The 13,745-nt window shown below is 43.2% G+C and overlaps 1 protein-coding gene across 1 annotated transcript in view; it reads left to right on the top strand.

Annotated features, from left to right (window-relative positions):
* Positions 1-13,745, top strand: part of SH3GLB2 (SH3 domain containing GRB2 like, endophilin B2) — a 121,409-nt gene that overhangs the window by 37,006 nt on the left and 70,658 nt on the right. The window contains 1 exon segment of the mRNA XM_053696186.1: positions 132-136. Within this exon segment, the coding sequence (XP_053552161.1) occupies positions 132-136 (5 nt within the window).

Genomic DNA, 13,745 nt, shown 5'->3' on the forward strand with positions numbered 1-13,745 from the left:
ATCGTAAATAAGGGCTTCACAAGGGCTTATTTAGACTGTAGACTTTTTTGGGCTAAATCGATTCATTATTAACACATATTTAGCCTTGAGGAATCATTTTATTGGGTATTTTGATATAATAATATCGGCAGGCACTGTTTTAGACACCTTATTCTTTAGGGGCTTTCCCAAAGCATAGGCAGAGCTCATTTTCGCGCCGGTGTTGCGCACTTGTTTTTGAGAGGCATGGCATGCAGTCGCATGTGAGAGGAGCTCTGATACTTAGAAAAGACTTCTGAAGGCGTCATTTGGTATCGTATTCCCCTTTGGGTTTGGTTGGGTCTCAGCAAAGCAGATACCAGGGACTGTAAAGGGGTTAAAGTTAAAACGGCTCCGGTTCCGTTATTTTAAGGGTTAAAGCTTCCAAATTTGGTGTGCAATATTTTAAGGCTTTAAGACACTGTGGTGAAAATTTGGTGAATTTTGAACAATTCCTTCATGTTTTTTCGCAATTGCAGTAATAAAGTGTGTTCAGTTTAAAATTTAAAGTGACAGTAACGGTTTTATTTTAAAACGTTTTTTGTACTTTCTTATCAAGTTTATGCCTGTTTAACATGTCTGAACTACCAGATAGACTGTGTTCTGAATGTGGGGAAGCCAGAATTCCTATTCATTTAAATAAATGTGATTTATGTGATAATGACAATGATGCCCAAGATGATTCCTCAAGTGAGGGGAGTAAGCATGGTACTGCATCATTCCCTCCTTCGTCTACACGAGTCTTGCCCACTCAGGAGGCCCCTAGTACATCTAGCGCGCCAATACTCCTTACTATGCAACAATTAACGGCTGTAATGGATAATTCTGTCAAAAACATTTTAGCCAAAATGAACCCTTGTCAGCGTAAGCGTGGCTGCTCTGTTTTAGTTACTGAAGAGCATGACGACGCTGATATTAATATCTGAAGGGCCCCTAACCCAATCTGAGGGGCCAGGGAGGTTTTGTCTGAGGGAGAAATTACTGATTCAGGGAACATTTCTCAACAGCTGAACTGATGTGATTACATTTAAATTTAAGTTGGAACATCTCCGCATTTGCTTAAGGAGGTATTATCCACTCTGGATGATTGTGAAAATGGGGGGGGGGGGGGGGGGGGGGGGGGGGGGGGGGGGGGGGGGGGGGGGGGGGGGGGGGGGCACCCAGAGAAACTATGTAAAATGGACAAGTTCCTAGAGGTGCCGGGGCTCCCAGAAGCTTTTCCTATACCCAAGCGGGTGGCGGACATTGTTAATAAAGAATGGGAAAGGCCCGGTATTCCTTTCGTCCCTCCCCCCATATTTAAAAAATTGTTTCCTATGGTCGACCCCAGAAAGGACTTATGGCAGTCAGTCCCCAAGGTCGAGGGAGCGGTTTCTACTTTAAACAAACGCACCACTATACCCATAGAGGATAGTTGTGCTTTCAAAGATCCTATGGATAAAAAATTAGAAGGTTTGCTTAAAAAGATGTTTGTTCAGCAGGGTTACCTTCTACAACCATTTCATGCATTGTCCCTGTCACTACAGCCGCATTTCTGGTTTGATGAACTGATAAAGGTGCTCGATAGTGATTCTCCTCCTTATGAGGAGATTATGGACAGAATCAATGCTCTCAAATTGGCTAATTCTTTCACTCTAGACGCCTCTTTGCAATTGGCTAGTTAGCGGCTAAGAATTCTGGGTTTGCTATTGTGGCGCGCAGAGCGCTTTGGTTGAAATCTTGGTCGGCTGATGCGTCTTCCAAGAACAAGCTACTAAACATTCCTTTCAAGGGGAAAACGCTGTTTGGCCCTGACTTGAAAGAGATTATCTCTGATATCACTGGGGGTAAGGGCCACGCCCTTCCTCAGGATCGGCCTTTCAAGGCAAAAAATAGACCTAATTTTCGTCCCTTTCGTAAAAACGGACCAGCCCAAAGTGCTACGTCCTCTAAGCAAGAGGGTAATACTTCTCAAGCCAAGCCAGCTTGGAGACCAATGCAAGGCTGGAACAAGGGAAAGCAGGCCAAGAAACCTGCCACTGCTACCAAGACAGCATGAAATATTGGCCCCCGATCCGGGACCGGATCTGGTGGGGGGCAGACTCTCTCTCTTCGCTCAGGCTTGGGCAAGAGATGTTCTGGATCCTTGGGCGCTAGAAATAGTCTCCCAGGTTATCTTCTGGAATTCAAGGGACTTCCCCCAAGGGGGAGGTTCCACAGGTCTCAGTTGTCTTCAGACCACATAAAAAGACAGGCGTTCTTACATTGTGTAGAAGACCTGTTAAAAATGGGAGTGATTCATCCTGTTCCATTAAGAGAACAAGGGATGGGGTTCTACTCCAATCTGTTCATAGTTCCCAAAAAAGAGGGAACGTTCAGACCAATCTTAGATCTCAAGATCTTAAACAAATTTCTCAAGGTCCCATCGTTCAAGATGGAAACCATTCGAACTATCCTTCCTTCCATCCAGGAAGGTCAATTCATGACCACGGTGGATTTAAAGGATGCGTATCTACATATTCCTATCCACAAGGAACATCATCGGTTCCTAAGGTTTGCATTCCTGGACAAACATTACCAGTTCGTGGCGCTTCCTTTCGGATTAGCCACTGCTCCAAGGATTTTCACAAAGGTACTAGGGTCCCTTCTAGCGGTGCTAAGACCAAGGGGCATTGCAGTAGTACCTTACCTGGACGACATTCTGATTCAAGCGTCGTCCCTTCCTCAAGCAAAGGCTCACACGGACATGTCCTGGCCTTTCTCAGATCTCACGGCTGGAAAGTGAACGTGGAAAAGAGTTCTCTATCCCCGTCAACAAGGGTTCCCTTCTTGGGAACAATTATAGACTCCTTAGAAATGAGGATTTTCTAACAGAGGCCAGAAAAACAAAACTTCTAGACTCTTGTCGGATACTTCATTCCGTTCCTCTTCCTTCCATAGCTCAGTGCATGGAAGTGATCGGGTTGATGGTAGCGGCAATGGACATAGTTCCTTTTGCGCGCATTCATCTAAGACCATTACAACTGTGCATGCTCAGTCAGTGGAATGGGGACTATACAGACTTGTCTCCGAAGATACAAGTAAATCAGAGGACCAGAGACTCACTCCGTTGGTGGCTGTCCCTGGACAACCTGTCACAAGGGATGACATTCCGCAGACCAGAGTGGGTCATTGTCACGACCGACGCCAGTCTGATGGGCTGGGGCGCGGTCTGGGGATCCCTGAAAGCTCAGGGTCTTTGGTCTCGGGAAGAATCTCTTCTACCGATAAATATTCTGGAACTGAGAGCGATATTCAATGCTCTCAAGGCTTGGCCTCAGCTAGCGAGGACCAAGTTCATACGGTTTCAATCAGACAACATGACGACTGTTGCGTACATCAACCATCAGGGGGGAACAAGGAGTTCCCTAGCGATGGAAGAAGTGACCAAATTATTCTATGGGCGGAGTCTCACTCCTGCCACCTGTCTGCTATCCACATCCCAGGAGTGGAAAATTGGGAAGCGGATTTTCTGAGTCGTCAGACATTGCATCCGGGGAGTGGGAACTCCATCCGGAAATCTTTGCCCAAGTCACTCAGCTGTGGGGCATTCCAGACATGGATCTGATGGCCTCTCGTCAGAACTTCAAAGTTCCTGCTACGGGTCCAGATCCAGGGATCCCAAGGCGGCTCTAGTGGATGCACTAGTAGCACCTTGGACCTTCAAACTAGCTTATGTGTTCCCGCCGTTTCCTCTCATCCCCAGGCTGGTAGCCAGGATCAATCAGGAGAGGGCGTCGGTGATATTGATAGCTCCTGCGTGGCCACGCAGGACTTGGTATGCAGATCTGGTGAATATGTCATCGGCTCCACCTTGGAAGCTACCTTTGAGACGAGACCTTCTTGTTCAGGGTCCGTTCGAACATCCGAATCTGGTTTCACTCCAGCTGACTGCTTGGAGATTGAACGCTTGATTTTATCGAAGCGAGGTTCTCAGATTCTGTTATCGATACTCTTGTTCAGGCCAGAAAGCCTGTAACTAGAAAGATTTACCACAAAATTTGGAAAAAATATATCTGTTGGTGTGAATCTAAAGGATTCCCTTGGGACAAGGTTAAGATTCCTAGGATTCTATCCTTCCTTCAAGAAGGATTGGAAAAAGGATTATCGCAAGTTCCCTGAAGGGACAGATTTCTGCCTTGTCGGTGTTACTTCACAAAAAGCTGGCAGCTGTGCCAGATGTTCAAGCCTTTGTTCAGGCTCTGGTTAGAATCAAGCCTGTTTACAAACCTTTGACTCCTCCTTGGAGTCTCAAGTTAGTTCTTTCAGTTCTTCAGGGGGTTCCGTTTGAACCCTTACATTCCGTTGATATTAAGTTATTATCTTGGAAAGTTTTGTTTTTAGTTGCAATTTCTTCTGCTAGAAGAGTTTCAGAATTATCTGCTCTGCAGTGTTCCCTCCTTATCTGGTGTTCCATGCAGATAAGGTGGTTTTACGTACTAAACCTGGTTTTCTTCCAAAAGTTGTTTCTAACAAAAACATTAACCAGGAGATTATCGTACCTTCTCTGTGTCCGAAACCAGTTTCAAAGAAGGAACGTTTGTTGCACAATTTGGATGTTGTTCGCGCTCTAAAATTCTATTTAGATGCTACAAAGGATTTTAGACAAACATCTTCCTTGTTTGTTGTTTATTCAGGTAAAAGGAGAGGTCAAAAAGCAACTTCTACCTCTCTCTCTTTTTGGATTAAAAGCATCATCAGATTGGCTTACGAGACTGCCGGACGGCAGCCTCCCGAAAGAATCACAGCTCATTCCACTAGGGCTGTGGCTTCCACATGGGCCTTCAAGAACGAGGCTTCTGTTGATCAGATATGTAGGGCAGCGACTTGGTCTTCACTGCACACTTTTACCAAATTTTACAAGTTTGATACTTTTGCTTCTTCTGAGGCTATTTTTGGGAGAAAGGTTTTGCAAGCCGTGGTGCCTTCCATTTAGGTGACCTGATTTGCTCCCTCCCTTCATCCGTGTCCTAAAGCTTTGGTATTGGTTCCCACAAGTAAGGATGACGCCGTGGACCGGACACACCTATGTTGGAGAAAACAGAATTTATGTTTACCTGATAAATTACTTTCTCCAACGGTGTGTCCGGTCCACGGCCCGCCCTGGTTTTTTTAATCAGGTCTGATAATTTATTTTCTTTAACTACAGTCACCACGGTACCATATGGTTTCTCCTATGCAAATATTCCTCCTTAACGTCGGTCGAATGACTGGGGTAGGCGGAGCCTAGGAGGGATCATGTGACCAGCTTTGCTGGGCTCTTTGCCATTTCCTGTTGGGGAGAGAATATCCCACAAGTAAGGATGACGCCGTGGACCGGACACACCGTTGGAGAAAGTAATTTATCAGGTAAACATAAATTCTGTTATTAGACAGTAATGACTTATGTGTTACCCTTCCTCATGCGCTACATCCTACCCTTTGTGTTGTGGGAACCTCTTTATTAGACATAATGACTTATGTTCCCTTCCGCATGCGCTACATCCTACCCTTTGTGTTGTGGGGAACCTCTTTATTAGACAGTAATGACTTATGTGTTACCCTTCCTCATGCGCTACATCCTACCCTTTGTGTTGTGGGGAACCTCTATATTAGACAGTAATGACTTATGTGTTACCCTTCCTCATGCGCTACATCCTACCCTTTGTGTTGTGGGAACCTCTATATTAGACAGTAATGACTTATGTGTTACCCTTCCTCATGCGCTACATCCTACCCTTTGTGCTGTGGGGAACCTCTATATTAGACAGTAATGACTTATGATTTCCCCTTCCGCATGCGCTACATCCTACCCTTTGTGTTGTGGGGAACCTCTTTATTAAGCTGCTACTTAGATCCCTTTTGGTTTTGTTCCTTTCATTACTAACCTTGTGGTGTTTGTTTTTGTTTTTTTCCTTTTTTGTAATTTGCTCAGTTCGAGGGGGATGTGAGTATTTGTTGACGTAGGTCGCTGCTGTGAAATTTCAGTTTTTATTTTGCTTTTTTCCTTAAGACTTTTTTTCACTGCTTATTTGACAAAATTCATCTTTATTTCCAATTCAATCTGATTTGTTGCATAGGATTGAGAAAGGTGCAGGTCACAATCGTTCCTTTTATGTTGTCAGCACCATTTAGCTAAGCAGGAATGGAAAAGTACATTTCTGTTCCACGCACCAGCATAGGAAAAATACGTTTACACTTCTGTCATTATCTCTGTACAATATGTGCTCTATTCTCACACTGTCACCCACCTAGTGCTGAAGGTGCCAGAGAAAATGATTATACAATGTAAGACCGTATACAAATACGTGCCCCTAGATGTTTGCTTTGTCTGCAGATAAAGGGACAGTTCATACTAAGTTTGCTCCATATATTCGTAATTATCTCATTACCTCCAACAAAAGCAATATTCCTGCTTTATATCCTTTTCCTCTAAGAAGGATCTGCTGTCCTCATAGTAAGTTTTATATGTTTGTATAGCTACTGTGTCAGCACATGGCTTTTTGTAACTTTACCAGGGATCTTAAAACCTAGCATGAGCCTTTAACCCCTTAATGACCACATCACTTTTCCATTTTCTGTCCGTTTGGGACCAAGGCTATTTTTAAATTTTTGCGGTGTTTGTGTGTTAGCTGTAATTTTCCTCTTACTCATTACTGTACCCACACATATATATACAGTTTTTTCTCGCCATTAAATGGTGACTTTCTAAAGATAACATTATTTTCATCATATCTTATAATTTGACTATTAAAAAAAAATATAAAATATGAGGAAAAAATGAGAAAAACACACACTTTTTCTAACTTTGACCCCCAAAATTCTGTTACTTATCTACAAACCACCAAAACACACCCATGCTAAATAGTTTTATAAATTTTGTCCTGAGTTAGAAATACCCAATGCTTACATCTTTGCTTTTTTTTGTAAGTTATAAGGCAATAAGTACAAGTAAGCACTTTGCTATTTCCAAGCCATTATTTTTCAAAATTAGCGCTAGTTACATTAGAACACTAAATATCTTTCAGGAATCTCTGAATATCCATTGACATGTATAATTTTTTTTTTAGTTAGACATCCCAAAGTATTTATCTAGGCCCATTTTGGTATATTTCATGCCACCATTTCACTGCCAAATGCGATTAAATACGAAAAATCGTTCACTTTTTCACTAATTTTTTCACAAACTTTTGGTTTCTCACTGAAATTATTTACAAACAGCTTGTGCAATTATGCTTAAATGGTTGTAAATTCTTCTCTTGGATCGTCCCTTTGTTCAGAAAAAGCAGACATATATGGCTTTGGCGTTGCTTGTAGTAATTAGAAGGCTGCTAAATGCCACTGCGCACTACACGTGTATTATGCCCAGCAGTGAAGAGGTTAATTAGGGAGCATGTAGGAGCTTTTTAGGGGTAATTTTAGCTTTAGGTGTAGTGTAGGTAGACAACCCCAAGTATTGATCTAGGGCCAATTTTGGTATATTATCATGCCACCATTTCACCTCCAAATGCGATCAAATTAAAAAAAACTTGAAATTTTTCACAATTTTTAGGTTTCTCACTGAAATCATTTACAAACAGCTTGTGCAATTATGGCACAAATGGTTGTAAATGCTTCTCTGGGATCCCCTTTGTTCAGAAATAGCAGACATATATGGCTTTGGGCATTGCTTTTTGGTAATTAGAAGGCCGCTAAATGCCACTGCGCACCACACGTGTATTATGCCCAGCAGTGAAGGGGTTAATTATGTAGCCTGTATGGAGCTTGTAGGGTTAATTTTAGCTTTAGTATAGTAGACAACCCAAAGTATTGATCTAGGCCCATTTTGGTATATTTCATGCCACCATTTCACCGCCAAATGCGATCAAATAAAAAAAACGTTCCCTATTTCACAAACTTTTTCACAAACTTTAGGTTTCTCACTGAAATTATTTACAAACAGCTTGTGCAATTATTGCACAAATGGTTGTAAATGCTTCTCTGGGATCCCCTTTGTTCAGAAATAGTAGACATATATGGCTTTGGCATTGCTTTTTGGTAATTAGAAGGCCGCAAAATGCCGCTGCGCATCACACGTGTATTATGGCTAGCAGTGAAGGGGTTAATTATGTAGCTTGTAGGGAGCTTGCAGGGTTAATTTAAGCTTTAGTATAGAGCCTCAGCCTCCCACCTGAAACATCAGACCCCCTGATCCCTCCCAAACAGCTCTCTTCCCTCCCCCACCCCACAATTGTCCCCGCCATCTTACTCTGCCAGTACTAAAATAAAAGCTATATTTGGGCTTTTTTTTCTTCTTTTTCTTAGCATATTTACATATGCTGCTGTGTAGGATCCCCCCTTAGCCCCCAATCTCACTGATCCCCCACCAAACAGCTCTCTAACCCTCCCCCTCTGCTTAATGGGCGCTATCTTGGGTACTGGCAGCTGTCTGTCAGTACCCAGTTTAGTAAAAAAAAAAGTATGTTTTTTTTTTTTTTTTTTAATTGCCCTTTTCTGTAGTGTAGCTTCCCCACCCTTCCAGATCCCTTAGATGCTTAGATACAATTTGTAAATCAATTTTTTTTTTTACTTTTATCAGCTTTTTTTTCTGCAGTTGTAGCGGTTCCCTCCCGCCCACCGTCTGGTCCCGCCCCCCCTCCACTCGGCCATCAATGGCCACCCACCCCACCTCCCAGACTGGCTCCCACCCACCAACGATACCGGCCACCGATGTCCGGTGCAGAGAGGGCCACAGAGTGGCTCTCTCTGCATCGGATCACTGCAATAACCGGAAAGCAGCTGGAAGCGAGCAGGATTTTTTTTTTTAGGACGTATGGCGTACGTCCTTGGTCGTTAAGGGGTTAAAGGGACATGAAACCCAAGTTTTTTTTCTTTCATGAATTAGAAAGAACATGCATTTGTAAATAACTTTCCAATTTACTTCTATTATCTTATTTGTTTCATTCTCCTGATATCCTTTGTTGAAAAGCATATCTAAATAGGCTCAGTAGCTGCTGATTGGTGGCTACCCATAGATGCCTCGTGTGATTGGCTCACTCATGCATTGCTATTTCTTCAACAAAAGATATCTAAAGAATGAATCAAATTAGATCATAGAAGTAAATTGGGATGTTGTTTAAAATTGTATTTTCTATGTGAGTCATGAAATAATTTTTTGGGGCTTAATGTCCATTTAACAAAGGAGGTAGTGAATGCCAATGCCTTAGATACATTTTAAAAATGGTTTGGATACATTTCTGGCTAGAAACAGAATCAGGGATATGATTGCTTGTATTAAATGTGTCACCTTTTAGTGGGATTCATTTAAGCTCAGCTGGAGCTTTTTGTAAGTATAAGAAAATTTATGCTTTACCTGATAATTTATCTTATTTTTTTTACACAATGAGACCACGGATCATCTTAATTACTAATGGGATATTCACCTCCTGGTCAGCAGGAGGAGGCAAAGAGCACCACAGCAGAGCTGTTAAATAGCTCCTCTCTTCCCTCCCACTCCAGTCATTTTAAACCAAAGTTAAGGAAAGAAAGGAAAAGCCAAGGTGCAGAGGTGTCTGAAGTTTACAATAACCCACAACCTGTCTTACAATACTAATGGGATTCAATACCCAAGCTAGAGTACACAGATGATACGGGAGGGACAAGACAGGGAACCTAAACGGAAGGCACCACTTGCTTGAAGAACCTTTCTCCCAAAAGCGGCCTCAGCCAAGGCAAAAGTGTCAACTTTGTAAAATTTTGAAAAAATGTGAAGAGAAGACCAAGTTGCAGCCTTGCAAATCTGTTCCACAGAAGCTTCATTTTTGAATGCCCATGAGGAAGCAACAGCCCTTGTGGAATGAGCCGTAACTCTCTCTGGAGGTTGCTGCCCAGCTGTCTCATATGTCAAGCATATGATACTCTTCAGCCAAAAAGAAAGAGAAGTAGCCGTAGCTTTCTGTCCCTTACATTTTCCTGAGAGAATCCCAAACAAAGAAGAAGACAGTAGAAAGTCCTTAGTCGCCTGCAGGTAAACTTTATAGCATGGACCACGTCCAAATTGTGTAGAAGTCGTTCCTTCTGAGAAGAAGAATTAGGACACAAAGAAGGAACAACAAACTCCTGATTAATGTTTCGATCATAAACAACCTTAGGAAGAAATCCTAATTTAGTACGTAAAACTACCTTATCTGAGTGGAAAATAAGATAAGGAGACTCGTACTGCAATGCCGAGAGCTCTGACACTCTACGAGCAGAAGAAATTGCAACAAGAAATAAAACTTTCCAAGATAACAACTTAATATATAAGAAATGCACAGGTTCAAACGGAGCCCCTTGAAGAACTCTGATAACTAAATTAAGACTCCATGGAGGAGTAACTGGTTTGAACACAGCCTGATCCTGACCAAGGCCTGACAAAATGATTGTACATCTGGAACATCCGCCAGAGGTTTGTGTAACAAAAAAGATAATGCTGAGATTTGACTCTTTAGGGAACTTGTCGATAAACCTTTCTCCAAACCTTCTTGGAGAAAAGAGAAAATTCTAGGAATCCTAACTCTACGCCATGAGTAGCCCTTGGATTCACACCATAGAGATATTTACGCCAAATCATATGGTAAATCCTTCTAGTTACAGGCTTACGAGCCTGAATCATGGTCTCTATGGCCGAGTCAGAAAACCCCCACTTAAAATTAAAAGAATTAAGAATTCAATCTCCAAGCAGTCAGTTTCAGAGAAACTAGATTTAGGTGAAGGAAGGGCCCCTGAATCAGAAGGTCCTTCCTCAACGGAGTTTCCAAGGTGGTAGAGATGCCATCTCCACCAGATCTGCATACCAAATCCTGCGAGGCCAGCCGGTGCTATAGGATCACTGAGGCCCTCTCCTGTTTGTTTTGAGCAATAACCCGAGGAAGAAGAACAAATGGAGGAAATAGGTATGCTAGACTGAAGGTCCAAGGGACCACCTAAGCATCTATCATTTCCGCCTGGGGGACCCTGGACCTCGACCCGTGTCTCGGGAGCTTGGCATTCTGTCAAGATGCTATGAGATCCAAATCGGTTGACCCCACTTGAGAATCAAGCTGGAGAACACTTCCGGGTGGTGTTCCCACTCCCCCGGATGAAAGGTCTGCCTGCTCAAGAAATCCGACTCCCAAATGTCCACCCCTGGGATGTGGATCGCCGACAGACAGGCAAGAGTGGGCTTCCGCCATTGTATTATTTTGGTTACTTTGGTCATCACTAAGGAACTCCTCGTTCCTCCCTGATGATTGATGTAAGCCACAGAAGTTATGTTGTCTGACTGGAACCGAACCGTGGCTAACTGGGGCCAAGCCAGGAGAGCATTGAAAATCGCCCTCAGTTCTAGAATGTTTATAGGAACAACAGACTCTGACCTAGTCCAAACTCTCTGAGCCTTTTAGGGAGCCCCAGACTGCCCACCACCCTAGAAGGCTGGTGTCTGTTGTCACAGTCACCCAAGACAGTCTGCGAAAACAAATTCCCTTTGAGAGATGATCCAGAGATAACCACCGTTGGAGAGAATCCCTTGTCTCCTGCCCCAGTAATATTCGAGGAGACAAGTCTGCATAATCTCCATTCCATTGCCTGAGCATGCTTAACTGCAGAGGTCTGAGATGGATACGAGCAAACGGGATGATGTCCATTGCCGCTGCCACCATCAGCCCGATTTAACTCCATAGTACTGAGCCACTGACGGCCGAGCAGTGGACTGAAGGACTAAACAAGTATCGATAATCCTTAATTTCCTGACTTCTGTCAGAAAAATTTTCATAGACAGGGAGTCTATGGTGGTTCCTAAGAAAGGTACCCTTGAATTTGGAACGAAGGAACTCTTTTTTTTCCAAAATTCACCTTTCACCCGTGAGATCATAGGAAGGACAACACCAAGTTAGTGTGGGATCTTGCTAGTTGTAAAAATGGAGGCTGGACTAGGATGTCGTCCAGATAGGGTGCCACTGCAATTCTTCGTGATCGAAGCACCGCTAACAGAGATCCCAGAACCTTTGTGAAAATTCCTGGGTGCTGTTGCAAGACCGAAAGGAAGAGCCACAAACTGGAAGTGTTGGACCAGAAAGGCAAACCTTAGGAACTTTTGATAATCCCAGTGGATAGGAACATGTAGGTACGCATCCTTTAAATCCACTGTTGTCATAAAATGACCCTCTTGGATCAAGGGAAGAATGGAACGAATAGTTTTTAAACTTGAAGGACGGTACCCTGAGAAATTTGTTTAGACTCTTGAGGTCTAAATTGGTCTGAAGGTTCCCTCCTTTTTGGGAACCACGAACAGACTGGAATAAAATTCCAGACCCTGTTCCTGTACCGGAATAGGAACAATCACTCCCAGGTTGGAAAGGTCTCTTTCGCAGTGTAAGAACGCCTCTCTTTGTCTGGTCTGTAGAAAATATTGAAAGCAGAAACCTGCCTCTGAGAGGAAACCTTTTGAACTCTAATTTGTATCCCTGGGAAACATTTTCTATTGCCCAGGGATCCAGAACCTCTCGAACCCAAGCCTGAGCGAAGAAGGAAAGTCTGCCCCCTACAAGATCTGGTCCCCGGATTGGGGCATACCCGTCATGCTGTCCTTGATTCAACAGCAGGCTTTATGGACTGTTTTCCCTTATTCCAAGATTGATTAGGTCTCCATGCAGGCTTAGTCTGTTCCTGATTGAGGCAGAAGAGGAAGAATTTCCCTTGGAAATTTCAAAAAGGAACGAAAATTGCTCTGTCGTCTTTTTTGTTTGTTTCTCTTATCCTGCTGGAAAAGATGACACTTACCTCCCGAGATATGAGAGATAATCTCCGACAGGCCAGGTCCAAACAAGGTTTTCCCCTTGTAAGGAATAGCTAGCATTTTAGACATAGAGGACACATCCGCAGACCAAGGCTTTAACCATAAGGCTCTGCGAGCTAGAAAAGAGAAACCCGAAATCTTGGCTCCCAGATTGATAACTTGAAGGGAGGCATCCATAATAAAAGGAATTAGCTAGTTTAAGAGCTTTTATCCTATCCTTGGATTTCATCCAAAGAAGTTTCCGTCCTTTTTGTTTGTTTCTCTTCCGGATGGCATTAGACAATGCATATAAACTATATGCCGCCGCACTAGTGACGGTTGCAATGTACACAGCTGGCTGCCATTGTAAGCCCTGTTGCATATACATCTTTTTGAGTAAACCCTCTAACTTCTTTCCATAGGGTCTTTGAAGCCACAACTATCCTCTATGGGAATAGTAGATCTCTTAGCTAAAGTGGAAACGGCTCCTTCCACCTTGGGAACTGTTTTCCAAGCCTCCTTAATTAATAAATTGAGGTATTCCAGGTTAAACTTGAATGAAATTACTTCAGATAAATGAATTGCACAGTCTGAGATCTTTTCCTCAGATACTACCGAAGAATCTTCCTTTTCAGGCCTCAGGGAAGAAACATTCGGAAAACGTATTCACTGATGTAACCCATTTCCTCTTGCGCCAGCTCCGCAGCATGGGGAAAAAAAGGCAAGGTAACTCCAGAAGGAGATTGAGATGAAGCGCAGGGCACTGCCTGTGAGGGCTATAACATTGGGACAATTGAGGAGAAATTTGCGGCATAAAATTATATCGCTGCAGCCCAAAAGACCGGACTAGCATTGTAGTGCTGTCTGGTTCTCACGCAGCTCACAAAACACTGCCCTTATCCTTCCGATACTAGCAGGAAGTACACATTGAAAAAGAAGTGTATAAGCAGAGTGC

Source organism: Bombina bombina, chromosome 12, assembly GCF_027579735.1.
Source record: "Bombina bombina isolate aBomBom1 chromosome 12, aBomBom1.pri, whole genome shotgun sequence".
Classification (NCBI taxonomy): Eukaryota; Metazoa; Chordata; class Amphibia; order Anura; family Bombinatoridae; genus Bombina; species Bombina bombina.